This window comes from Amblyomma maculatum, chromosome 6 (assembly GCF_055883805.1).
Source record: "Amblyomma maculatum isolate TAMU_Amacu chromosome 6, ASM5588380v1, whole genome shotgun sequence".
NCBI lineage: Eukaryota > Metazoa > Arthropoda > Arachnida > Ixodida > Ixodidae > Amblyomma > Amblyomma maculatum.
In genome coordinates, this window is record NC_139349.1 from 29,110,900 (window position 1) to 29,138,670 (window position 27,771).

At 46.6% G+C, this 27,771-nt stretch overlaps 1 protein-coding gene across 3 annotated transcripts in view; it reads right to left on the reverse strand.

Annotated features, from left to right (window-relative positions):
• Positions 1-1,304: 1,304 nt before the first annotated feature.
• The window catches only part of LOC146185337 (venom protease-like), a 54,004-nt gene continuing 27,537 nt past the window's right edge, over positions 1,305-27,771 (reverse strand). For 2 of the 3 annotated variants that reach the window (XM_084606287.1, XM_084606286.1), the window contains 5 exons: positions 27,199-27,275; positions 25,152-25,270; positions 10,485-10,762; positions 8,688-8,875; positions 1,305-1,511 (listed from right to left, as the gene is read on the reverse strand). In XM_084606287.1, the coding sequence (XP_084462413.1) occupies positions 1,347-1,511; positions 8,688-8,875; positions 10,485-10,762; positions 25,152-25,270; positions 27,199-27,275 (827 nt within the window). In that variant the 3' untranslated portion in view covers positions 1,305-1,346. The remainder of the gene's footprint in view (positions 1,512-8,687; positions 8,876-10,484; positions 10,763-25,151; positions 25,271-27,198; positions 27,276-27,771) is intronic. The other variant, XM_084606284.1, reaches the window with a different exon arrangement.

Genomic DNA, 27,771 nt, shown 5'->3' on the forward strand with positions numbered 1-27,771 from the left:
TGGTGATGCTTGATCCTGTGTTCATTTAGCTGCACACTATTGAGCTCTCAGAACATTTAGGTGACCTTTCAAAAGGATCTCCCTTGGTGGTCTACAATGTGTTGAATTGTGCACATAACAATATGATTATTTCGATCTGCAATAAAAAAAAAAATAATTGGGGGCTCTTAAGAAATAAAAAAACGGAGCCAACAGTCAGGGACAGTAAGGAGCGCATAGATGTTTGGTTGTTAGTGAATGTGAAATAAGAATGCAATCATGAGGATAATTCATTAGTAAGTAGAAAACAAAACTACCATATGCAGCTCTTTTGAGACCTTAGCAGATCACTTCTGAGTCTTCTGTTCAGTGCTCTTATCAAATGATCGGCGGCACGGTTTTCCAGTCTACATTTCTAGTTTGCTACATTGCGTGTAATCTATCCTTGAGTGCGTTCACTAGCTCCATCCTAGTCCATGTAGCGGCTTGCGTAGAACATCCTATATTACCGCCGTCATCGCGTTCAGTCGGTAAGGGCACCGGACGCGTAATTCAGAGATCATGGGCTCGGATCCCATTGGCGGCATATGGTTTCTTCTGCATTTTTAGTCATATCAATATGGTTATGTTATTTTATACTCACCAACTCAGAATATAGCTACGCTTTCCTTAGTGGCAGTAGCTGTTAGCTCATTTAGCCTTTATTCCAGAAAGTCGTGCGCACGGGAATGTGGTGTTCGTGCTCTTTGCACATTTCTACTTTACGAAAAATGAGAAACTTAGAGAAAGAGTGCATTGCTGCGAGCTTCCTAACGATACCTTCTTGTTTAGTTATACCGGCGGTTCACTTCACTGGACTTCAGCCGTGGGCTGCTTCAGAAATTGTGTTCCCGGCTCGGAAGAAAATCAGAGGCGCAGCATGAGCCTGGAACCACTTTGTTGGGAAGGATAATGGACAGAGTGCATGATCCTGCCGCACTGGTGGGTGGTGATCACACGATCTGCTCTCACTGAGAATACGAATGGGCAACCTCCCGGCCAGTAGATTTGAAATTCCAGTGAAAAGATGCGTATAATTGCAGAATTCTGTGGATTTTACGAGCGTCGTTTGACCAACTGACGAGTAAGGCTTGCCCTCATTTCGTGTGCACTCGGTATGCGTCTATAAAAAAGTGTAAAAAGAACTGCAGTGTTTGGCGGTGGGGGGAGTTGCGTTGGCTCACACTTGTGCAGGGGCATCACCATACCTTGAACTCGTGACACAGCAAAATGAAAGCACGAACATCAGTGCGAAAAGAGAGACAAGCCACCCTGGTGGGGCTGTATAGGCAAGTGTGGGAGAGCAAGCACAGCTGGCCCATTTTTTATTACTGCGCAGCGCCCAGCTCGTTGCGTAGCCAGTCGAGGTGCGAAGAGACGCGGGTGTAGATTCCCGGGAAGTTCGGTGTGGCGCAGTCCTTTCCCGACGAGACGATGCCCACCACGTAGTAGCGGCTCTCGTGCGGCAGCAGCAGCGGGCCTCCAGAGTCGCCCTGCGGCACCGGCACAGGGAGAGCGATCAGCAAGAGGAGGAGAGCTACGTCCGCCGGACGTCCTCCGCAGTGCGTCCCGAGAAACACACCGGACACCGGAGCGGCGAAAGCAGGAAGCGGTTTTTGGTCGAATTTTGACGCTTTTCTTTCTTTTCACTGCTTTCAGATCTGCCATTTTGCAGCGCGCACTGCTACATACCTGCAAAATACACTGCTGCCGAAAGAAAGAAAAAGGCGGCGACCTCCATTGGCGCCACCGAAAGCGAGCAGGCAAAGCGCATGACCAGATGCATTATTACCACCGTCATGGCGAACGTCATTGGGCCTTTTTTTTTCTTTGTTTGGCTGAAGCCAGTCAATCCGACATACTTTCGCCGGCATCTTTTTTTTTTATTTTTTTCTTTGCTGCTGGGAAGCAGTGTGATGATAGTTTCATGTGGGAAAGGCAACATAGATGAAATCACTGGCGGGAATAGCTTCTGAAGAAACAACGCTGCGACATCAGAGTCCCGAGAACGGACGTGTTCCATGCAGGGGGATATAGATGACGCCCCAGCGTTTACTTCTTGCTGGCGGACAGATTGTTTGCAGGGGTTAGAAAAGAGGTGAAACTCTTCCTGGCCACAACAAAAGTTCGATTGGGGATTATTACATCAGAAAATATCTTGAGCAAAACAAAGTGTCGCATCCTGCGAGAAAGGGCAGGGAAGAGAATGCAGGCAAGGGGAGGGTGAAACAAACGTATCGAAGCTTGCTTGATCTAGCGCCTGCGCTGCTATTTTATTACTCACTGTAAATTAGCTATTTAACCTACCCCCTTCTCCCTCGCTTTCTCACTTTTGAGCGAGAAAAACAAAAATATAAAAAGAATAAGCGCGAAAAGTCCTTAATTTATATTACCAAGTTTAGCAAAAACCAGGTTCTAGCACATCGCGACTGAGGCGTAAGAGTACCACCATTCAAAAACGTGCGCGCAATTGATAACTCAGGAAAAGGCGGCACACGTCCATAATTTTGATTTATTATTAATTTCTGGCTTTACTTGAAGTGAGAAAAGTACTTCAGTGTTGTAATGCAAATAAATTTTCGAAAATCTGTCTGCATGCCATTATGTAACCATGCAGTTCCATCCTACTGTTATTCATTCAACGATGAGCTTTTGAAACAAGTGTCTTAATGTAAATATTTAGGTGTTCTTTTCCTTCCAATTTGTCGTGGTTAAAACACATTAACACAATATGCAACAATGCATAGCGGAGGTTAAGGCACCTAAAACGGTCTCTTTCTTTTGCCTCCAAGGAAACAAAACTGGTCACTTACAAAACTTTAATTCGTCCACATTTAGAGTATGGGTCGATAATTTGGAACCCCTAAAAACAAAGCGACATGAATAAGCTTGAATCAGTACGGTTTATATATGCCAAAGGAACTAGGAACTTTTCGTCATAATCTGGTATTCTTCCCTAAAGTCCCTGTTCGGTATTCGTCGCGGCATTGAGTGCTTAAAGTATTTTCATAATATTGCCTTTTCATCTCGTTTTTTTCCATTGAATGAATACCTGCAGTTTTCAAAACCTTCTTTTACAAGGAATTATCATTGCATGAATGTGTCGCCTTTTTAAGCACGCACAGACGCTTTCAAATTTATAGCTTGTTCCCTCGTGTCACTGAGCGCTGGCATTCTCTGCCCGGTGTTGTACGCTCGTTGCCATCAGAACACTTTTTAAACATTGTTGAAAATTCCTGATTATGTTGTTCACTTGTTATGCGGTGTAGTTTTGGCTGTTCTGGTAATTCATTGTTTAATTGCTGCTAACTCCTGACTTCTATGGTTTGTTCTTGACAGTTCATAAGCATGTGCTTTTTCCCCACTCCTGCGATAGCCCATGATGGGGCTGCAATATATGTAAAATAAATAAATAAATAAATAAGTAAATAAATAAATAAATAAATAAATAAATAAATAAATAAATAAATAAATAAATAAATAAATAAATAAATAAATAAATAAATAAATAAATAAATAAATAAATAAATAAATAAATAAATGAAAATTTATGTGCCAGAAAAGTCGACAATAGCACAGAGACTGGGCATTATTATTATGTTTTTTGCTTCCCACAGATTGAGAGAGAGAGAGACAGAGAGAGAGAGAGACAGAGAGAGCAACCAGACAAGCAGTTGTTATCCAATAATGAAATTAAAGCTATTCGAACAACTGAATTATTTTGGCAAATGTGTTTAGGCATTTTGTAGTGGATCTGACCGACAGCAGCACACGCGATACAGCGAAGTGGTAGACGAAGTGGAACATGGAGCCTGGCTGATACTTGAAAACTGGTCCGAGCAACGTATACAATTTATATATCTTGAAGGTTAAAACGCTGCATCAGTGCAATAATACGAGTGCAAGATCCCATAAGTGTTAACACAAATGGAAGACATAAAACACAGAAGCCTGGATGCACTGATCTCATATGAACGGATGTTGGTACAAACTGCGTGCGTCGGTGACCGCGGAGATATTTTTTTACAGCACCACACTGTATGCAATAACCATCAAACAGGGCAGAAACCTGTGAGCGTTTCCTGCCCAAATGCAGGGCGAACACTGTGCGCGTACTGAAACCAGTCGCGACCGCGCTTTGCAAGGGCTTATGGGAGAGCATTTAGTAAAGTCGCTCGCTATAAATTCAAGGCCGCTCTCACGTGCTCGCATGGTTTAGATTCGTGAGCTAAACGATCGATGGCCGAGTTAAAACAATGTGCGAACCCACGGATAGCGTGTGGATTGAGTTGTGATCAAGCCGAAAATGAGAAGGGACGAGCACTTTTATCTTGTCTTTAGGTTTGTGTCACGTCTGCGTTTCGTGTACTGTTGTTTACAATGAACGCTCATCAGTTTACCTAGCAATATACATTATTGAAAAAAAAAGAAATTAGTTTTATCAAGAAAACGTTTTGTGTTTACGCCCTGTGGACTGTACCTGGGTGCGTCAGGTGTAACGTAACACCCGAAAGGCTAAGAAACCGTTCATGCGTCTGCATACTATGTGCTGTCACAGTCCTGGATTAATCTGCATGCTTTGAAAGACGGTAAACACGAGGCACGTATTCGTGTTGTTAGGTTCGTCGTCGCAGGACAGCACTTCTCCCACCACGTTCGGATCGCGCCTGGTTCTAATTAGTTGTGTCGAGAGTTCACGAGCAGATATAGTTGTATGAGCTGTACAGCTGGCCTCTCTTGGGCATAGTGTAGTGCGCCAAAGAACACGAGCAACATTTGAATGCATGCCGAGGATCGAAGGGTTCCCGAGTGCTGTTCACAAAGGTGCACGTTAGGTTCAGCCATTTCGAAACTCGTATTTTACGAAGAATGAGTGCATCCAGAGCGACAAATATACTTTGCATGGACTTCCCGGAAGGGCTGATAAAATTTCAAGACCGCAATTCTTGAGTATGGGCTCAGATGGAGCCATCGTTAGCGCCTGCTAAGGTTGACGAATAACGGTATACATAACTTCATGGATGGTTAGGTCATCCTGATTTTCATCTTTGCCTTTGGCTACCTATCTGCGCGATAAACGTGCCGTGAAAAATTGCCGTGTGACGTAGCGCCCCCGTAATTCCGTGTAAGGCTTTACAACATACAGCAGCTTGTGAATGCTAACTCATCTGCAAGCCACCTACTGGCAGAGTGAGGAACGTGACCCTATATCGTCCTCCGGGTGTTGAATAAGTGCGCTAAGGTAGTTCGATTTCCAGGCACCGAGACTAAAACTTAGTAGAGTGGCTGTAGAGTGACAGGACATTGGGAAAGCGGGTCGACGCGCTCGTTTGGTTCGACGTCGCCACAAATCGAGTATAGGTATGCTGACACCCCAGGCTGGCTTCGATATTTAAAAATTGCACACGCAGTTACCTTTTTATATGCATGAGCCCGCTTTGCATGTATAATTATTTTGAAGAGGTCCTTGTGGAGTTCTGAACAATGAATATGCTGCTACTTTCACCGCTTTAGCGGCAAAATTACCAGATCACAAAGCAAAAATCTATGCGCAAAGCCATATCTCCAAATTTACCATTTTTTTTTCTCCAAAAGCAATGAAAACAATCCTGTTCGTTTTACTGCTCCACTGGATTCTGTTAAGAGCATGAATGAGATGAAAAGAGAAAGGTTGAACGTTCTTATTTCTAAAACACTAAAATAAGTTACTCAGAATGCCACAAAAAGATCGGCTTCACTGCACACCCTTTTTCGGCAGTTAGTGGTTGTATTAAAGAGTGTTCAAATGCAAAGTTTATTTGCACATGCTATTGTCAGAAAAAATGGCGTGAATTAACAATTCCTCCGAAGGAACCGGTCTGGCAGCTAGAGGTCGCATTGTTACGGCAATATTAAGGGCACCGCTCACAGCGCCACCCCATTTTCTTCGCACATCTGTGGTTATGGTCGGGCGTTTTGTGTTTTGTCGCTTCCTGACCGATTGAAGCAAACGATGCAGCGACGCGAGTATAGAGTTGAGTGATATATACTGAGACCTAACAGATTATCGGACATTCTTCCTTTCTTACTATGGCTTGTTTCGCATGTCAGGCTCGCTTTTTTTTTTTCTGCCGCTTACTGATAGCAGCGTATCCAAGAAGCATTGGGACAACGAAACTGGTAAGCGCGACGGGGTGGGGAGCTGCGAGAGCGAAAGTGCGCCCAGCTCGTCTTCAGGGGAGAGGTAAAAAATGCGGACGAACTCGGCTCGCTTGCGGCAGCAAAATGCCGCTTCACTGACAAGCGCAAGAATTCTGACAATGTCCTTGAGACAAAATGAAAGAGAAAAGGAAGGAAACTCAGATTTACCGCAAAGAATTTCCTTTCTCTGTTAACCTGGAACATTAGTATTACAAGATATAGAGAATTTATTTCGGGGGCAAATTCCGCGTCTCCGAGGTTGCGTTCATCATTCTGTTCATCATCACGAAATCATTGTCTGCTCAACTTTCAGCCATTTTTATGGCTGACGAAGATAATTAAGCAGCGGAAGGTGCATTTATTATTGACGCTATCTATGGTTGGGGCTCGTAATAAGTGTGTGGAACTAGGGCCGCTGAATAAAGGGCCTTAACTCACTCGCAAAAAAAGGCGAATCTCCAGAGTCAACAAAAATGAGCCAGGTGTGAGTGAATTCTAAAGGAAAAGTTGTCTATTCCAGTGGTTCCAGTTTTCTTCCAGTGGTTCCTAGACAAGAGCCCTAGTTTTGCTTTGACTGCTATATGTGGCAGCGCTAATAAGATAGGTTCCAAAAATCTTGCGGCAAAGTTGATTCGAATTGGCTATTGTTGTTTAGTGACGGCTAAGGTGGCGGCGCACGAGCAGACTGTACACAAAAACTCGATGATCAGTGCCGTAGGCAGCGACGCCGTATCACGGGGATTAAAACAGTGTGCGAATAACGACTGCAGTGACCTAATATGACTATTTGATCGAAGTGCTCGTCATACGTCTCGGCTTTTCAGATGGTAAAGTGCCCGACGAAATGATGCCGCCTGACGATGACAAAGGAAAAAACGCGAGTTTTCTTTTTGACAGTCAGCGCTGCTCTAGAAGGAAACATTTGTGCACTTCTCTCAAGTCCAAGACTAAACTCATTTCTGAACATAAGACCAAGGGGGTGGCGCTGCCTGTTTGATAGGGTCTTACATTTTTTTTTTTTTGCATGAGGTAGCTAAGCTATAATCGACATTGAAGACTGTTTTTGCGAAGTTCGGAAGGAAGCAGTTTTCATCTTTTATGTCTTACGGAACGATTGATTGTACTGGTTCTGCAGTCTGGCTGGGAGGTGCGTAAGAGGCGTGACGAAGTGTTAACAGAACAGTTCAACAACGAGATGATATAAGTGAATTCCTTCGTAGTAAGCAAATAGCATACAATTAAGCTAGCTTGAGTGCTATTTCTCTAAATAATACATTTACCAAAATGCTTGTCACTCTTCTCCACAAACTGACGCATCTGACTTCTGGTCTTCGTAGCTTTATCCGGTTTTCAATGCATCTCTTCACAACAAAGAGTATATAAACCTGTTGGGCTTTCTGCACAAGGTTTTTGACTCCTCGAACCGCTTGCGCAAGGCCTCTTTATTGTACATAATTAGCAAGGCTCAGTTTTTTTTTTTGCATTAATGCCTTGAAGTTGTTTCGAACTAGTTCTAACTGAGCAAGCCAAAAGCATAAGGTGGCCACTCTCACAGCATTGCCCTGAGATCATAGAGGCAAGTAATTCCTTTGGTTGCATGCTCAGAAGTTGCCTGCGAACACTTTTCTCGCTCTGAAGAATGGACATGAGAGAAGGAGACAAGCTGTCAGCGGTTTCCCTGCCACCGTCCATCAAGACTGACACTGCGTAATTCACTCGTTCACTACGCGCCCAAGAAAAACAGCTTGCACGCATTCTCGGTGAAGGGACGCCACAGGTGGCCTAAATGGCCCAGAGCTTCCCTTGTGATGTTCCACTTCCATTTGGGTGTAAAGGCACGGAACCTATTATAAGTTCCATATTGCAGTACGCAGCATGCTGCAACGCATGACGGAACACTTTGACACTTTGACACGCATGACTTAGTGCTGCATACTTTGCGCGCTCAACTATTCTTAAAGTCAGTATTTCCAGTATAACAAGTCTTTAAAAGTGATTAGGACGCACATACGAGAGCAAAGATGCTATACGTTGTAGTTTGTCATTTTATGCCGTCTTTTATGTTGTATAAAATAATGGATGTATATATTACCTGTCAGTAAAATGGTTGATTAATTAATTGATTGACGGCACGAAGCTAAACATAAAATGTAAGAGAAGCCGTATACCGGAAGGGTTCCAGATTAATTTCTATCACCGGGGGGCTGTGAAACTTGTGACATCGCACAGCATAGTGGGTTTCACGTTTCGATTTTATCTGTATGCTGCCAAAAAGGTCCGCAATGCGATCTCGTCGGTGCGTGTTCAAAAATCGAATGCCTGAGTGTCAGTGTTAGGTATCACTTATTTACTTGGTCGCTGTGTGAAGCGATTCTCCAGAACCTCGCCTCACCGCACGTGTGCGGGCAGGCCGTCAAGCTCGTGACCGCATAACCATACTACCAGTGATCATTAGAGAGATGACGAGAGTGATTCGTGTTGCGCATCACCTGGCAGGAGTCCCTCTCGGCACGGGAGTCTCCCGCGCAAAGCTGCGCTTTGCTGATGGGCAGGTGCTGGGCGTACGCCTTCTTGCAGTCGGCCTCGGCCCAAACGGGGATCTGTGCCTGTCGTAGTACGCTGCTCCCGGCGCCATCTGCATGCGCACGGCTCTCTGGGTCAGAGTCTCCTTCTTCGCCTGAAATCATGCATATGACATGCAGAGTAGGGTTCCGCATGCTCCCAGGCTGGAGTGTTAGCAAAAGCGAAGCCAACGTTGCAGCATTGTTCGAGCACATTCTTGCTTCCAGGTTCTTTATGCCCACGAAAGAAGGATTTCGTCACCTCAAGCAAAATTTTTGTAGATTAGGACATTCATGAACGCAAGGCAAAAATAAAAGCACCTGCAACACAGTTGTGTGTTGTTTCTGACCTAGGGCACCCATTGCATGCTGTGAGAAAGTCGGTGGAACCAGAGCTTAGCAGCGAGTTTGGCTCTGTAAGATGTTTTTTATTTCTTTATTAGCAGTAGACCATGCAGTGATGAGGAGTTTAAAAGCAGCTGAGTTTGCGTTGCTCGATATGTTGCTTTCGTGCCTGATCCTCATTATTAAGATTAACAATTTACCTCCGTCCTCGTCACCAGCACTCCACCACAGCACCACACGGAGCCAAATGCATTCTTAGTACATAAAGAGCAGCTAGATGCATGATTGAGCAAGCACAAAGGGTGTCGCACTGGTACGAAAATATTCAAATACATAATATATGACGCAGTAGTAGATGTTCTACGCCCTTGGAAGTCGCACGTGTCCACACAAGCTCCGAGCTGTTAGCTAAAACGAAATAAGCTTACAGAAACTGTAGGTGAGAGAAAGACGGATAAATTAAACGGCTACAGAGAGTAAGAATATTTTTACAAATCTGCCTTTAATATATCATCATCAGCAGTCAGGAAACGTCCACCGCACGACAAAGACCCCTTCTGTCATCCCGCAGTATCCTGCATCAGCTTAGCCATTCTTATGAAGGAGATTTCCTAATCAGCTGTATTAGCTTTCTGAAACTGCTGGCTTTGTTTTCAACCTCACGCTAAGTACTTTGTTTTTGTTTCACATCATAGTCGGACGAAAAAAAAAACAAAACAAAAAAAAAAAAACCAAAAACCTGCAATTAAGTTGCTAAAAGCGAACCGCGCCATAGAAAAGAAAATGATAAAGGTAAAGTTGAGACACGGAAGAACTGTGTTGAGGAGCAAACCGAAGTATACGATATCTTAGACGAAAGCTAAATGGAGAGAAAAATAAGTGTGTGTGTGTGTGTGTGTGTGTGTGTGTGTGTGTGTGTGTGTGTTTAGAGAGGCGGGGAGGGGAGGGGGTTATGCAACGTGGGGAACAGGTAAGTGATTGTTCTTTAGTGTATATGAATGAATCTTGAGAGAAGGAAAATGTAGCAAGGAGGCAGCAGAGTGTCAGGCCAGCAGATTACGTTCGGGAATTTGCGAGTGCTCTCAGCAGCTAGGTGCAGGACAAAATTAACCGGAAATTAGCAGAAGATGCATTTGTCCTTTAGTTGACACAACCTGGCCAATGCTGCTCTTTATAACTGCGAACCTTTCGTAGTATTCAGCTGAAAATCACCATTGTGAGCTCCAGGGCGAGGCTTATACGCAGCCTGGACGACGAGACAGATGATCTCACTTTGTCTCATTTGGGAATAATTACTCTCCTATTTGTTTTCCTTTCCCCGCCTTCCATTCTTCCTGTAAAGCTAACGGGGCCAAAGTGGCGATGGTACCATGCACTCACTGAACTGGGTGGCTCCCCATCCGACGATGAAGGCGTTGTTTCCCTCCAGGGTGTTCGAGGCCAGCGAGCCGAAGGGCAGGCACACGGGTTGCACGAAGCGGTTATAGGTAACGGGCTTGCTCAGCACCAGCAGCGCGATGTCGTTGGCGTATGTGCGCCGGTCGTAGCGCGGATGACGTACCACGTCGGACACCTCGACGTCAACGGGTGACGTCTGGTCGTCGCTAGAGTTCAGGTCGTGATCTCCCAGACGCACGGTCAGCACTCGGGCGGGCAGCCTGCGTGGGTGGTGCGCCAATGTCAGCAGAGTGGTTTAGTATTGTTACCGTACACAACTACATACAAACAACCTCAACTGCGCATGCGCAGATAGCCTCGTATAAGGCCAGGTACACGCTTACCTGCCCCGAACCCAAACCAGGCGGTTTTTTTTTTTTTTTTTTTTTTTCGAAGAGTTTGCCACAAGGCATAAGTTGAGAAAGGGGGAATGGGATGCAGGAGATAGAAAGTTAAAAGAAGGAGTGCAGTCCAGATGTGCTTATGAATTCGAGAAGGTTAGCAGTATAGCGATTGTCCATTGTCCATTTCTCATAATCACTATCGCGATTCCACCGCAGGCCCACCTTCATGATTATCCGTCGCCTGATGTGCGTTGTTGATGGACATGTCCACAACAAGTGGCGCACATCGCAGACGTCAGGTGGAGTGTCACAGTGAGGGCACTTGTCAGTCACTGGTAGGTCTTTTTCCCGCCATCGATGTCGAACAGATGGGGTCAGAGCCGCCCCTGCCCGGATCCGGCGCACTGTCACCTCCTCCTGCCGAGTAAGACTACGGGGGAGAGGGTGCGAACACGGAGGAATGAGAGCGCGTGTTCGGTGGCGCAGAACTTGCGAATCGGAAACGTGGGACAGGAACGGATCTGGGGGAAGAGGGGAAGGTGGTGGATCGTCTGATGTGTTTATATGCGTCATAGCATCTGCTTGTATGTTATGTGGGTCGCGAGCATGGCCGCGAATCCAGTGTATGCGAATAGGACATGGGTACTTTGAACATAGCAAATGTATGGACTGTGTTATTTGGAATGTGCGTCGAACGGCCTTAAGCTGTTTAAGGGCAGTGAGAGAGTCTGTGTAAAGATGAACTGAATTGAATGTAGGAACTGGTGGGAGGGAATGTATAGCATTGTAAATTGCTTGGAGTTCCAGTGCCAGAGGGGTGCACGTATCCGCGGTATATGTCACGTGAGTGTTGAGATGCGGATGAGAGGGACTATACACGGCAGTAACTCCTCGCTCTGCAGTATGTGATGCATCGGTATATAATATGCACCCTTCAGGCAGATGTGCGGATGATACCGACGGGGAAGCAGTGGGACGATTGTCCGTGAGCTGGCAGTACGACCATGGAGGTAGTGTCTTTAAATGATGTAGTTGTAAAGACTGTTTGCGAGCTCTGTTTGCCATCCGCTGATCAACGAGTTCAGTGAGCGTATTTAGCTGGGCATACTCCTGAAGTACTGGTATGGGTGTTAGGCGGGGGAGGTACGTTATTGCACGCATAGCCTCACGATTGATGGCCTCAAGGGAGTCCCACTGTCTGCGGGTGAGACGTTGAAACTGTGCCTGGTATATTATACGTGGCTGGAGGACAGAGCGAACAAGTTGGCGGGCCGTGTGAGCACGCGCGCCGCCAGAGCGCATAGCTATGCGACGAATGAGACCTAAAGTAGCGTGAGCGGTCTTACGGATGGCTGTCAGCCACGGTGTGCCAGTCCCAGAGGAATGTAGAAGAAGGCCAAGAATGCGAACGGTTTGTACCTGAGGAATTGGGGTATTATCTATCATAAAATTTATATTGGGAGCTTTCCGTAAGCCAGCTTTATTTCCAATTCGAATGAAACAGGATTTTGTATGCGAAAGAGTTAGGCCCAAAGGAGGGAGGCGAAATGTCAATACATCCAGCGCATGCTGGAGGGCCGCCTGATGGACAGACGTATCTGGGTGACAGCACCATAAGGTTATATCATCGGCATACGCAAGCACCCGTATAGAAGGGATGGCCTCTAGGGCTCGAATAAGTGGAATGAAGGCCACATTAAATAAAGTAGGGGCGAGAACGGAGCCCTGGGGCACTCCTCTGTTTGAGGGGAAGTGACCAAAGGGCTTTCCATGGACACGCACACTGAATGTTCTATTTGTTAGAAAGGCGTGAATGGCGAGGAGAAACCTGTGAGGAAGACCAAGAGTTTGCAGGGAGGCAAGAATGGCTGAGTGAAGGATGTTATCATATGCCTTTGTTATATCTGTAGCGATCACAGTTCTAACAAGATGACTGTGCGGAGAGTGGTGAAGCACGTCAGCAGCCAAAGTAGCAAGACCGTCCTCCGTTCCTATTTGTGGGCGGAAGCCAATTTGGGATTCTGGATAACAATCATGGGATTCCAACCACCACGATAAGCGAGTGGCGAGAATGTTTTCGTAAAGCTTGCAGATTGTTGGCGTCAGGGAAATTGGACGAAGGGCCGAGAGAGATACTGGAGGATGACCTGACTTCGGTATTGGAACAACAATAGAATGCTTCCACTCGTCCGGCATGACACCAGAATGCCACACGTCATTGAATGCATCAAGCAGGGCCTGCAAAGCAGTCCCTTCCAAGTTGCGGAATAAGGAGTTAGGGATGCCGTCGTGGCCGGGAGCAGAGTTAGATTTGAGGCGTTCAATGGAGGCCAGCAGCTCTGCCATGGTTAGGTCAGAAGTAATCGCATCGGGGGGTTCGGTAACCGGTAAGCAAGGTGGAGAAGTTGAGGCGGAATCATAGTGGGGAAAAAACTGTCTGGCCGCCTGTTTTGCAAATGTGTCCTCATCTACATTCATAGCAAGGCGAATGCTCTCTGTGTAATCAGAAACTTGAGAAGAGCGCTCCATGGCGTGAAACACTCTCCAAAGTTGTCGATTACTCTGCTTGGAGGACAGGCGTTCACACCATGAAGCCCAACGTTGCCTTCCTAGACGCTTTTCATACCGCCTCGCACGCGCGGTAGCCCGGTGAAGAGCGGGGATAGCCGATGGGTCATCGGGGTTACGAGCAGCATGATGATCTGCCTGGCGACGCAGAGCCCAAAGATTCAGGAGGTGGATGTCCGGGTTTGGCTCGTCTTCATTTACAGTGGTGGTAATCGTGTGGGACGCAAGAACAGCAGAGAGAGTAGACAATGCTGATGATGGGGTGAAATCAGATAAGCGATTGTCTGCGCGTACAGAGTCCCAAGATGTTATTCGTACGCTACGACGTATTTTACGTATCCGCGAAGGAGTGAGAGAGATAAAGATAGGACTGTGATCACTACCCCAGGTATCTGGTTCAACAGCCCAACGAGGGCTACCAGGGCCTAACCACCAAGTCAAATCAGGTGAATAAGGCCCACCTCGTGGACGGGTAGATGTATGCGGGTGGTTTAAAAGGTGAAAAGAATTATCTGAAAAGCTTCCCTGGATGTGTGCACCCCTGGGAGAATCCGATGGGTAACTCCACGAGGTGTGTGCGCCATTGAAGTCTCCACCGACTAGAATAGAGATACCCGAGTAGGTAGAACGCAGAAAACGAACCCATCCAAGATTAGGAGATGCGGAACCAGGACGGCCATAAAAGGAAACTAGTATAAGTGGCGTGCGTACAGGCTTAACTAGGAGTGCTACCACCTCTTGGCGTGTGTTACACCAGCGTGAAAGGTCGATCGGTGTGTGGGGAACTGAAGTGTGAATATAAATTGCAGATTTACCTGGGCTGTGGGAAGAGGTGGTGCAACGGCGATCAGGAATGGAAGGTGAATGGTAAGCGCAGAATCCTGAAAGGCGAGGAAGTGAGTTATGCTCTTGAAGTAAGAAGGCCCACGCCTTAAGCTTTTTGTCGCGAAGACGGATGTTCACTTCAGAGGCCTTATTCGCAAAGCCTCGACAATTCCACTGCACCACCAGAGACAGTGCATTATCCATTGCGAGGCCGAAGAGCTTCTACGATGAGGGAGGTCACCTGCTCCATAAGGGCTAATATTTTATCCACTGTCGGGGTATTCGGGGTTAACGTGTTGTCTGCACGTGATTGTGGTTTGTTGCTTACTGGAGGTGATTCATTTGAAATCTTATCACGAGGTATTATAGTTCTTCGAGAGGGGTGAGAGCGACGCTGTTCTCGGAGCTGGGTGAGTTCGTCTAGACGTTGGCGAGCCTCTGCAATGGCATTGTCTAAAACAGCGTCTTCATCTGCGGCATCCACATGTGATTGGTGCACTGGCCGTTTTGGTGTACCATTTGATCCACGAGGGTGGATCGCTTGTGCGTATGAACCATGCTGAGAAGACGTATGATGAGCAGGTGGGTCAAGTAAAGGAAGTGCAGGGAAGTCGGTTTCTTCACATGTAAGAGCAGCGAAGCGATTACTTGTAGGAATATCTTCTTTTCCGGGCGGCTTGCGCGACGGCCTCGTTCTCTTCTTCTTTGGACAAGCGGGGGAGCGCATGTCATGGTCCGCCGATTTGCATAGGGCACAAAGCGCTATTGGTTCATTCATGTCGGCCACAGCTGCCGGATTAGGGCAGGTATTTTGCATGTGCCCTTCTTTATGGCAGTGATAACAAAATATACGACGAGGTCGGAAGGGCTGTGGTTTGATAATAGCACCATAATAGGTGAGGTACTCAGGCAAAGTCAGCGGGCCTTGTAGAGTGAGTAGGTATGAACCCCTGCGCCCCAGAGGCCGTGCTTGCAACACTGAGTGAGTTGAACAGCGAATGTTTGCTCGCACCTCCTCAGAAGGACTTCTGCTGTCAACATGGTAAACGACGCAGCGGAGGGTGTCAGGGCCAGAGGCAAAATATATTTGCACTGGGACATGCTCATTCGCATCCAGGGGAATTTGAGTAACTGCACACATTTTCTGGGCGTCCACCAAGGATGGCAAGTTCACCGTAATGGTGTTCGATGGGCGATGGACGACAAATCCACAGTAGTTAGTAGAACCTAGAACTTGATCAATTGTGGCTTGGACACACCGGGGAGGGATAGTCGTTATATCAAAGCGCAATGTAGGCTTGATGGTTACGCGGAACGAGTTAGCAGCAAGTGGAAGCGAGGCTCGACTCACTGGCGGCATCTGTGGTGGTGTCAGGGGCTGACACGCTGTAGTTGGCCTTGGATGGGAAGACTGAATCGGTGCGACGGGCACAGTTCCTTGAGGGAGGGTTACAGGCACAGAGGCGGCGGAGCAATCCATGGGACAAGCCGAAGTCGTTCCATCCGAAGACGAAGCAGACTGGGGGCATGTAGGCGTTGATGATTGCGTGGACGTGGATGTTGCGCCAGGTTGTAACACAGCGGAAATCCGCACACCTGTCGTCGGCGGAGCAGAATCCATGCAGGCGCGTAGCCCAGCCTCGCTCGGCAACGCCGAGCTAAGCCTAGCCTGCGCCTGAGGGATCCGGTTGGACTTTCTTACTTGAGAAAGGGCCCACCGAGTCGGAAATCGCTCCACAGGGGCGTCTTCGTCATTCGTTCTTACGGAGGGCACTGTCCTACCCACACAAAACGACAGTTAATAGGCGAAACAAGATAAAAACACAGAGCTCTAAGCGGACACGTATCAGCTCAGGCGCTTCTTCTTCTTCCTTTTCTCACCAGGCGGTTGCAAGGAACACTTGCTTGGGAAGGAGATAAGGGAGCTCATTTATCACTGCACAAGCGTGCTAGAAACACATGTAGGGAGTATGAATCTACGACGCAGTGGCGGCCATTTTGTGGTGCACGTAGCAGGACGAAAGGTTATAACCATGTCTAACCGCCTTACTGCCTGCTCCGGATTGCGCTGCACCACAAAATGGCGCCCGTGACGTCACTTGAATACCTCCTATGGACTCTTTTCACTATCAGATTTCGCGGCGGTAGTTGTACTAGCACTGTACTGCGGTAGTCGCCGTAACGTTGCGCGATTCGAAACTAAAACTATAACAAAAATGGTTTCGTTTATGGGATTTAATGTCCCAAAACGACTCAGGCAATGAGAGACGCCGTAGTGGAGGGCTCCGGAAATGTCGACCACGTGGGGTTCTTTAACGTGCACTGACATCGCACAGCACTCGGGCGCCTTGCTTTTCGCCTTCATCGAAAAGTGGCCGCCGCAGCCGGGATTCTATCCCGCAACATAGGAATCGCATCAGGGTTTCGATACTGCATTAGTCAGGCTGCCCCTAACCACTGTACCACCGCGGCGGCGGCTGCGAGGTTGGAATAATTCGACTCCTCCCTGCTGCTTGCCACTCGCTTGTCTGACACCCCAGGCGTTTTGCAGCGCCGTCCAACCGTGCAACCAGAGCCCAGATTTTGCCGCTTCTGGCGTCAAAAGATGCAGTAGGCACTCTATCTTCTTCTGATGTTGCTTGTTGGTTGCCATGCTTGCCAATAGAGCAGCAATAACGTCACGGGAATGAGCCCTATAGATGAGCACCTGTCTATGCTATAGTACACCTCGGTTGTGCTAAAACACTGAGGCTTTGTTAGTTATATGTGGTTTTATGGCATGGAAGACAGTCGCCGATATCAGCTTCGATGAAGCTTTTTTTTTTGTAACGGTATTTATTGCCTCGGGTCATCAGCTGGGTATGAGATGGCGAATGAAGATATGATTAGATGAATGAAAAAAAAAAGGTTGACTGATTTTAAACAATCCAGGAGTGAGCGAGAATACGGTCCCTGCGTCCAGGCGATATACGATGTAGGATTGCTTGCTGGTAGGCCAGCTATCGCCAGTTACCGGATTCTTGTTGGTTTCAGTGCTGGGCAGTCCCACAGCAAGTGGTGAATGTCGGATTCAAGATTTTCGTCTTTACATGTCGGACATGACTGATTTTATAAAATCCAGGACTGAGAGATGATGCGCTCTCTGCGCCCAGGCGATTACGATGAAGGATTGCTTGCTGGTATAGGCCAGCTGTCGTCAGTTGCCGGATTCTTGTTGGTTTTAGTGCTGGGAAGCCCTACAGCAGGTGGTGAATGTCGGCTTCAACATTTTCGTCTTTACTTATCGGACACCCTGAGCGGGGATATAAGTGTTGGATGTCAGACCATGTCCGAGTGACAGCTGGTGTGAGGGCAACCTCGATCTAGATCCTCCTAAGCGCAACCTCCTCTGCACGGGTGAGACCGCGGGGGAGGGATACCGCACACTGTGGGATAAGACCACGTGTGCGGCGCCGGAGGTGCTCCTTTATAAAAAAGATGGTGGCGTCGTCCACATCAACGTGTCGTGGCATTGATGAGTCTTAAGTCATGAGGCAGGTCGCTAAATCTGCGAGACATTGGGAAGGCAGAAGGTCCCGTGGGACCCACTCAATACGTACTTACTGCGAGATGCGTGCCGCAAGCTGGTGGATGTCTTGACATATTTTTGGTGAACGGCTGACAAGTCGGAGCAACCGTACTGCTTGAAGTACATTACTGGATGATAACGTGGGCAGCAGGAAACATAGTTGTAGTGGCAACGGAGCAGAGTGCCTCCTGAGCTGTCAGGAGATCAACGCAGAACGATGTAGGTGGTTCAGAAAGTTGAAACAGAGACGTCTGATTCACGCTAGGTCTATACAGACAGCAGAGCGCAGTTTTTGCTTCAAAGCCTTGTGTACTAGCATCCACGTACACTACAATGGACCCTTGAGGCAGGTGAGCATCTTGCTCTTCAAATCTCTGGCGAAGCGACGATGCCGAGTTTGTAGATGTTGGTCTGCGGTTATCAGTTGACTTGTTTTCTTCTAAGTGTACAGGCTTCCAGGGAAGGAGAACTGGCGCAGGTGGCTGAAGAATAATGTGTAAAGATGCATTCGTCCTCAGCGCTTGCGTGGTATGTGATAGAGTAGCCTTAAGATTGCGAGCGTCACGGCGCTGCTGCACCAGTTCATCGATTCCTTCTTTATGATTCCTCGCACGGAAGCGAATATCTGAAGTGTTAGGTAATCCGTCAAATTATTGCACAATGAAACTAGATTCTAATGAAAATAGTTTGCTGAAAGAATTGTAAGGTCCACTCCTTTTCGTGCAATCCAGTTGATGTGTGCTCCAGATGTATTATGTGTACAACAGTCGGGACAATCCAGGCTTGTCCGTCGAGCGCGAGGTGCATAGGCAGTGCGTGCAACATGCGACATTTAGCGTCATTTATTTCAACTTGTACCACTTGAATGGTCGCTTCGCCTTTTCTGAAATCTCTGCTTATGTAGGTTGGGGCGTCTTGTATATGACTGGTTTTGAACAAGATCACAGGGCAGTGTTGCACAGTTTTACTGAGCTGAGGAAATGACTTTCGGGTATGTGAAAGATACCTCTCATCGCCAGTAAATGTAACAAAGTAAAGAAGACAGAGAGAATATATTTTCGGAGAATACACAGTCGGCACAATCCCCGCAGGTCATGAAGCGTATAATTCGAAGCACACGTATCCATCTTTAACTGACAGTATGGGAGTACTACTCGGGCAAATATATAAATAAATTTGACATAAAAGGCTGTCGAGTTAATTGATGCCAAAATTTTTAGTATTCGACGGTAGAGTTAACTAAAACTTAGCAATACTTCAGAAAATAATTAGATCCCTTGCTGGGAAAATAAAGCGCATAACCTATTTTGAGTGCGCGATCGTGTCGTGTGCTGCTTATATGCAGCCAAGATGTACTTAGGAAGCCGGAGCAACTGTTTGCATTTGGAGGACGAGATGCACAGCTTCTTTTTCGTTTTGGTAGTCTCGCTCAAATTTAAACATAGCGAAAGCATCACTGCGATGCTGTCGTGACGTTTTGTGCTTTCACAGAGTGAAGTATTATTAGAAAAAAAAAAAAACAGTTCCAGAGATACTTAGGGATATTTTGTTCTCTTTTTATCTCCTGAACTCAAGTTAGAGGCCTTGGAACTTTAATGTTGCGTGTTTATGGCGTCGAGGTCAAATTCGCTATATATATGCGGGCTTTTGTCAAGCCCTGACATAAGCCCTATCTGGATGCGACGTGGTTTTCAGCGCTTGCTTTTCATCCAGAGAGTAAATGCACCGAATCGGAAGTGGCCTCGACATTGAAGTACCATAAACGAGGCCCAAAGTGCCCATCAGTAGTTGAGCGGGATAGATAGATCTTGGCGTATATAGGCTTTGCATGCTTCACAACAGAACTAGAAGCCTAAAAGTGCAGCAGGACTGCAAACTCTGGCTACATTTTGCAGCCCCTTTGTACATTCTTTTGCGGAGAACATCCTTGAAGAGTGGGAGACTAGTCTTTTTCCGCCGACATACTGAAAAAAAAAATGGAAAAAGACATAATCTGTGCTATTAAGAAGCAAATATTGTGACTTGTCATTGGACACTGAGGCAGAAATAATGCCTAGCGACTTTATGACCAAATGGATGCATCTAAAAAGAGAACAAAAGTTAGATAGGCGAACTCAAGACACCATGCTGGATTCTGCTACAGCCGCTGGTGGATTTCGTTGAGATGCTAATTAGGCAGCCTCCCGAGGTCTTCGCACAAAGTCGTGTATGTGAAATCTGCGAATTTCGTTGCCTAATCAGCATTTAGATGATCACTGGATTGTGTCTTTTCTATATGCTACCGAGAAGAAATTTTCTTTTGACGAATCTTATCGTAATTTACTTCTCTGTTACACGGTTGACCATTTCGTAGGTCCTGCAGCCACTCTGGTATGAAATTCGCGGACATTATCTGCAAGCAAACCTCGTACCATGACTGAAAAAGGGCCGCCAAGCTGCGCTGCCGGAGTAGTTCACAGTAGACGTATACGTAATATCTTGACTATTTTATAGCTTTGGCTAGAACGTCAAAATGTTATTTAGTAACCAGCTTTCCGTTATGATGACTATTTGGAGCTTATTGGACTTAAGGAATTGCTGCACCTTCTAAGGCAGGGGTTAAACTCGGTTCCGCGAGCTCCCCTTTAATACTTGTCGCCTCCGACATCATGTTTGTGTTGAGCAGAACATTTAAGCCACCGTTAAACTGCCCTGGTGTTTGACTTAATGCATATATACTGTGCTAAATTGATGCAGCTATTTTCTTAGGCAGAATTTTAGTTTATGCGCACCACTTAAGCTTTGTTTTCTTGCCGGAAATTGAAAGGCGCAACTCCTGGTGTCAAGCTTGGAGGATACCGCTCTTTAATCAGACCTATAGTCTGGAGTGGTGCCGCGATAGTATGAGACCCGTACTATAAAAAGGACATTGTTAGACTAGAGTGCGTACCAAGTCTTTCTGCCTGATTTATTTTTCTGGTTACCGCGCAACATTTTCGGTTACTAACATGCTGAGTCAGCTTAACAGGAGCCTTTTAAACTACGCCTTCGGGTCACTAGGCTGAAATTCTTTCATATTCTTTACAACAACAAATCTGATTTATCACGTGATACCTATATATTTTGCTGCCCCACAGTGATACAAAAGAATGGTCCACTCCAAAGTAATAACGGCCATATTTCGCCAGGACCACACTTTAGCAGAATTCTTCCGTCACAACCCATCACCGGAATTGTTTGCCTCCATTTATTGTTGAATGCTCCATTGCAAATACGTTTGCTGAGCTGTTATTGCAACAAATTAAATTTTTGCCATTTACTGCTCAGGAAACTGCTGTCTACAGTATTTGCAAATAAATGAATAAATTTCTGAGAATTAAAACGAAGCCGCAAACCTAGTAGGGCCTCCGCATTAACGAATGAGGATATGAAAGAAAACTGAGTAATGACTGAGAAATTCATAGGCGCGATTGGGAACAAATTTTCACTGAATGGTCATCATTATCATCGTCATTGTAGTTGTAAAACTTAGCCCGCTGCGGAGCAAAGGTCACCCTTCCTGTACCCCTTCAATTAATCCGGTACTGTGGCAGTTGTGGCCACCTTCCAAGCTTTGTCCATCCACCTGGTTTCTGACATATACCCTGCCACACTTACCATCTTTTGGAATCAGCTACGTTATACCTGTACTCTAAGGGCCCATAGTTCACAATGCATGTCCTGCTTGCTTTTATTTTATTTATTTTAATTTTATTTACAATACTGTAAGCCCTTACGGGCTTACGGTATGTGCCCATTTCTTCGCGACATCAGCTCGGATATCATAAACTCGAGCTCAACGTTCCTTTGCACACGTTGCTCTCGTCCTATCTCGTTATGTTACGCCTCTAATTTTACTTTCCATAGCTCGATGCGCCATCCTCAACTTGATTTCGTGCCTTTTCGTAAGCCTACAATTAGGTTCTTCCCCGTCGGTGAGCACTGCAAGATGCAACTGTTCTAAGACCTTCGCAATAAGGGCACCGTAGCGGTCGCTGCATTTGTTGCTAGGCTGTCGTGTGCACTAGGCGCTGTCGCGGTGGAAGCGCATGGTAATGGAACCAGTTGGTAAGAGTAAATAGAGGAGGCGTTTCGACGTCTCCCTTGCCATATGAACAGGTGAACACCTTTTTCTTCAGGAGTACTGGCAAGTTAGCTATATCCTCGTGGCCTTAGAATATGTGTTATGCACGGCTTCTTATTCTAATTCTATAGTTATCCCACTCTCGGAGTCGTGGTTGGTGGTTGCAACCAGTTCTGAGGACTTGCCAATTTCCAGTGCTTCCCTGATATTTTAAGCTTCCATGCCGTCCAAAATTTCATCATGATAGTTTTTAGGCCTTTACTATTACTTTTTGCGTGTCTAAGCTCGCGATCATGCTTTGCAGTTCGTGTCCTGAGTCAGCAAGCCAATATCATCATTAAATTAGAGATTAATAATGGGTTAGGCATTAACTCATGTCTAAACCTATACCAAACCCGGGTCTCCGATTACCTCTTGCAAGCATGAGGTGAACAGTACTGGAGAGGTCATGGCTTTCTGCCTAACTTCCTTCGTAATAAGAATTTTATCATGTTCTTTCTTGAGGACTATTAAGGCTGTGCAGTCGCTAAGACATCTCCCAGTATTTTGCATTTGTCTCTTCTTAGCCTTGGTTACGCAATTCCTTCATGACTGCTGACGTTTAGATCGAGTCAAATCCTTTCTCGTTGTCTGTGAAGGCTGGGTGTCGCAGTTTACTTGATCTAAGGGCTAAAAAAAAAAAAAAGACATTTGAGGCAGGTAAGGAAACTCAGCTGCATACTGATAACTTTGGCAAGTTGTCTTAATTAGCTTGTTATTAATGGCAGAAATGCCTGTGGTGCGCTACACGGCTTCCATGCAAGCTCCCAATGGTGGGCCGATATGGTAACGATGATTGCAGCGACCGCGTTGCACTCACTACAACTTCACACTGTCACGCGCACCAGCTCGCTGACGCAGGTGAGGAAACCATTGGCAATACATCGGCCTGCCGCTGAACGGGGCCGCATAGTCACGGCAGCAGCTGATTGCGTACTTTTAAACCAAGGTAAAGAAAGGGCAGCGCAATTGCGGCTCGCGAATGCGCTGGTCACATGATTTTTTTTCTTGCACTTGGCGAACCTTCTTCGTAGCTCGGAAAACGATACACGTGCGTCTTTCCTTGTCGCAAGCCATTAATGGGATGAGGTTTTTTGAAGGAGCTGTGAAACTTTACAAATTCCATTTATTGTCTAGTGCTAACATGTGCTAATATAGAAGGGTGACGGATCAGACAAGTTGGTGCAAGCGCATGTCTTGGTCAGTTCTGTCTTCGTCCATGTTGGTTTAGAACTTTGAAAAATAGAATAATACTAATTTAGGCAAACTGCCTTAAATAGCTAAATGCGTATTTGCATAAAGAAGAATGTCTATAGCTAAGTGGCTGGCAACAATATGCAACTGGTTTCCCTCGCCTTTTTCCCGTATTTTGTTTTCTAGTCTTTCTCGCAAATTAGCTAGCTGCAACACCTATCGAAGGTAGGGTTACTTATACGTATATTCACCCTACTTCTTTGTTACCTGGTTGATAGTGTGAATATGGTCTATCGCCTCGTGGTCCTTACGAAATCAAGCCTGGTCATCTTGAAATTCAACCAGGTTGATGACTGGGCAAGTTTGTAAGGGTTCATATTTAACCAGTCAAAGGACGAGACACAGGGAGGAAGAGGACAGGACAAGGCTGGACTAGCAACTGAATGTTTATTGAACCGAAGAAAACAACGAAGACTCCTTCCGAAAAGCACGCGCACAACCCAACCGGTGGAATGGCAGGAAATTGAAAAGATGAAAAAGAAATTTCAAAGCCAATTCAAAGTCAAGGCCTAACTAACGACTTTTCTAATAGAGCGAATTCCTTACAATGAAGGCTGACCGATGCCTTAGCCACATACTTGTCCTCAGCCTTAGCAATGCAATATGCTTCAACCAACTCTCGACAGAATTCTATGGGAGGGAAGGCGAGTTATAATCTGGCGCTACATGTGCAATCCCGAGAGTGTAAGTCGGAGCATGACTCGTCCCCTTGTGCGCCTGATTTCAGTAATACGGGTGTAGTTTACATCACTCACTCACTCACTCACTCACTCACTCACTCACTCACTCACTCACTCACTCACTCACTCACTCACTCACTCACTCACTCACTCACTCACTCACTCACTCACTCACTCACTCACTCACTCACTCACTCACTCACTCACTCACTCACTCACTCACTCACTCACTCACTCACTCACTCACTCACTCACTCACTCACTCACTCACTCACTCACTCACTCACTCACTCACTCACGAATGGTAGGGCTTACAAGATTTTATCAAGAAACTGCCCAGCAAGTTCGGGCAAAGTTTTCGCACAGTGAGCTCTGTATTTAATCCCTTGATCACATGTTTACCCTTCATTGTAATTACAACTGGTAGGAGCATTAAAGCGCCTAAATATTTCGCCCACAACAAAAAGGCACATACACTGGTGCGCTACCTGTGCACAGCTCCAATAAATAATGATCGCTTTATGCGATGCATCTATGGCGCCACCTCGTCGATGTAAATTGCAGTAGTATCGCGTTCTTGTCAGACTATGGGTGGCGTCTAAGCAGAAGACGTACAGTGCTTTCAAGGACATTGCATTTAAAAGCTCCTAGACAACTCGTTCTATTCCGGGGAAGAAAAAAAGTGACACCCACGCCGCGCCTTCATCTGTCTTGCCTCGTAGAGCACGGTCCGACTTGATCCGCCTCGCGTGTGAAAGACGCGGGGTTCAAACTCTAGTGTCGCCGGGAGCACATTGGTTACCTAATGCCCGTATGTTTTTCTCTGGCCTAGTTCGCAGCTTGTCTGGAGTTAAACGCTCGAAAAAAAAAAAAGGAAATGGGTATCTGCCATGAGTAGATGGAAACGCTATGTACATGGCGCTGTGAGGTCTGCCCTTAAGCCATTAAAATTCATCGCCACCATGATGCAGTCCGCATAGATGTGATGTTCTAGTGTTTTTCGACGACAACTTACTAGGCCGAGTTCGTTTAGCTCATAAAAAACTTTACAGCGTGCAAGGCACTGCTACCACGCACCACGACCACCCGTCACACGGCCACGATTTTCAGGATGAGTTGCACAGGAACATTGAGGGCTGGCACTCATGGTATGTGTTGCACACGCTATGCTAAATATTTCAAACGTGTGCTATATAGAGCCCCAGCCGTAAACAAAGCAAGCACACTCACTGTCTTGCTCGTGCGCCGACGCTGACGCAGTGGGCCGCGGTGAGCACGTGGCGATCAGTGACGAGCGCACCTCCGCACCCCACTTTGGGCTGTGCCTCAGTCTTCAGGTAGATGGCAGCCTGCGAGCAAAAGGGACGAGGATCGCAGCCACTGAAGGAGGCGCGCAGACTAAGCCCGGTTTTGCCCCGACCGAGTCGAAAGCCGAAACCAACATGCTTCGCTTGTAGGCGTAAACGTAGCAAAAGAAAAGTACTTATATGGAAACTGTGTGACTTATATGGTTTAATGTCATAAAAAAAAAACGCAGATTAAGAAACCTTAGAAACTAGACTCAGCTTTTATGTTGACGGCTTTCAATTTCTTAGCATGATTAAAAGTAAAAAGTTGACTGGTTAAATTTAGTTAATTAGGTTTGGTTTGGTTAATGGTGTTTAACGTCCTAAAGCGACTCAGGCTAAGAGAAACGCCGTATTGGAAGAGCTCCAGAAATTACGAACAATCGGGGTTCTTTAACATGCGCTGACATCGCACAGCACGCACAGGCAACTTGCTTTTCGCCTTCACTGGAAAGCGTCCGCGGCCGATCTCGCGTCATTGGGTCCAGCACTCTAGCGCACTAACTACTGAGCCACCGCAGCGTGGCTTTACGGGAGACAATATAACCAGGCCTAGTTGATCAAATAACATTCTTTATCAAGAAAATGATTTTCAACAGCTATGAGCTTGATGATGCTAGCGTTAGCTCGCTCATATACCAGCTGTCATGAAATCGGCACACATTTTCGTCAAGTTAGCGCGGTGCGAAGGAAGCGCGCAAGCGTCTGCGTAGAATGGCCTAGAACATTGGTGAAATGTCTCCTCTTCCGCGTGAGGAGAGCGCGTAGCCTTACATGCATCAGCGTCACCCCGTCCTCATCACTTGGCAGCGACGATGGCTCACCCGGCCGGAGAAGCAACTGGATGTCTCCAGAAGGTTGGGCCGAAGTTGACCAATGAGGGCGCTTACCTCGGCGGGAGGAAGAGAGAATGCTTATACAGTGACAGTTACGTGTATGTGCGCGCTGGCCTTGGCGCGTTGTAACAGACAGAAGCGGCGTGCCCTATTTATTGAGACCGCGTCGCTTCGGCAAGCCAGCCAGTGTTAGAGGCAGCGTTGCGGCGTGCGTTATCATCGAGTGCTACTGCTTAGCTCCCGGGGTCAACTCGCTGTTCGGCAAGCCCACTGGTTTGCAAGGGAGCGGCGCACGTCTACAGGGCGGCCACGTCGTGACTCTCCAGACGTCGGTCTGAGACCAAGAAACTGAGAGACTACCTGGTGAACAATTTGGTGTTTATCTGTTCTGACTCTCTCGTGCATTGTTTATTGTTTTGAAGCTTTTCTGTTTTTACTTAGAGTGTCTTTAGTTGCATGCTTTGCATTGTCGTTCTGTTAACCTCTTGTCTGTGCATTCTTATTAGTGTGAATTCCTCTGTGTCGTTTCTGGCTGTATAAAGTTTCTTTGCTTGTTCATTTTGACTCCGACCCTTACTCTGGCTTGAACCGGCGAAACTTGGGCACCAAACGGCCACCCCCTTCTGTCACTACAGGTAGCTGAGTTCCGGCTGAGCTTGCCACTCAAGTCGAGAATATCTCCTTGAGATCGGAACAGCTACCCCCAAACACACTCAAAAGGTGTCTGGGGAGTGTGCGCACTAATACTGGCGCATTGCTAATAAATTATAATTATTAACGGGTAACACCAATAATTTGCTTCCTGTTCACAACGCTCACAAGCTTCGTACGTATAAAATAAGCGGACCATTTTTCTTTGTGCATTGTGGAAGCGAATGCTGAGGCCTTAATAATAAAAAAAGAGCTACAAGGAGGATCTAGATTCATTCTTAAGGAATTCACTCAGCGCAAATTAATGCTTGGCTTTGCTACACAAACGCACATAAAATATTTCGCCGCATGTGATGGCAATGGTTGCGTTTGGGCACATAATGCCTTAGCTGTGAAAGAAATTAAGAGTCACCGAAGAAACAAACGAGTCAAAATATCACGTACCATCCATGGCCACGCGCCGACATCAGCCACCCGTCCTCCAACCACGCGAGAGTCGCTCACACTTGACAGGCCGCAACCTGCGCACCAGGAGTTGCAGGAAATATGCGCTCAGACTCTCGCCTCCAATTGCCGAATAGTTGGCAGTGGTGTCTGAAGCATCAAATTTACGAGCTATCATACGTAAATGGACACTCATACTGGGCTTGTCGAGCAGCTGTTGGGGCTCAGTACGCATTACTGGAGTGGGCACCATCAGTGCGCCTACTCAGAGCTTGAAGTCCCCAATGACCGCGTTTATAGCCGCTTGTCACACATGCCATTCTACAAAAGACTAAGGGGGCCTGCGAAAGATGTCTCAGAAATAAAGACTCAGGAACCGGTCGCAACTAACCTGCTAGAAAAGGGATGTTGCCCTCTCACACGTTGTTCATATCTACAGACTAAGGCTTAGCAGCTTCTGTCCTCCGAGCAAGGATGGGGCTTGACAAAATGCGCTGCCTGATACCTGTAGTTGCATCTCAAGACAATGTTGTGGTATGGGCAAGATAGTTTATTGAGACCACGCATGCAGTG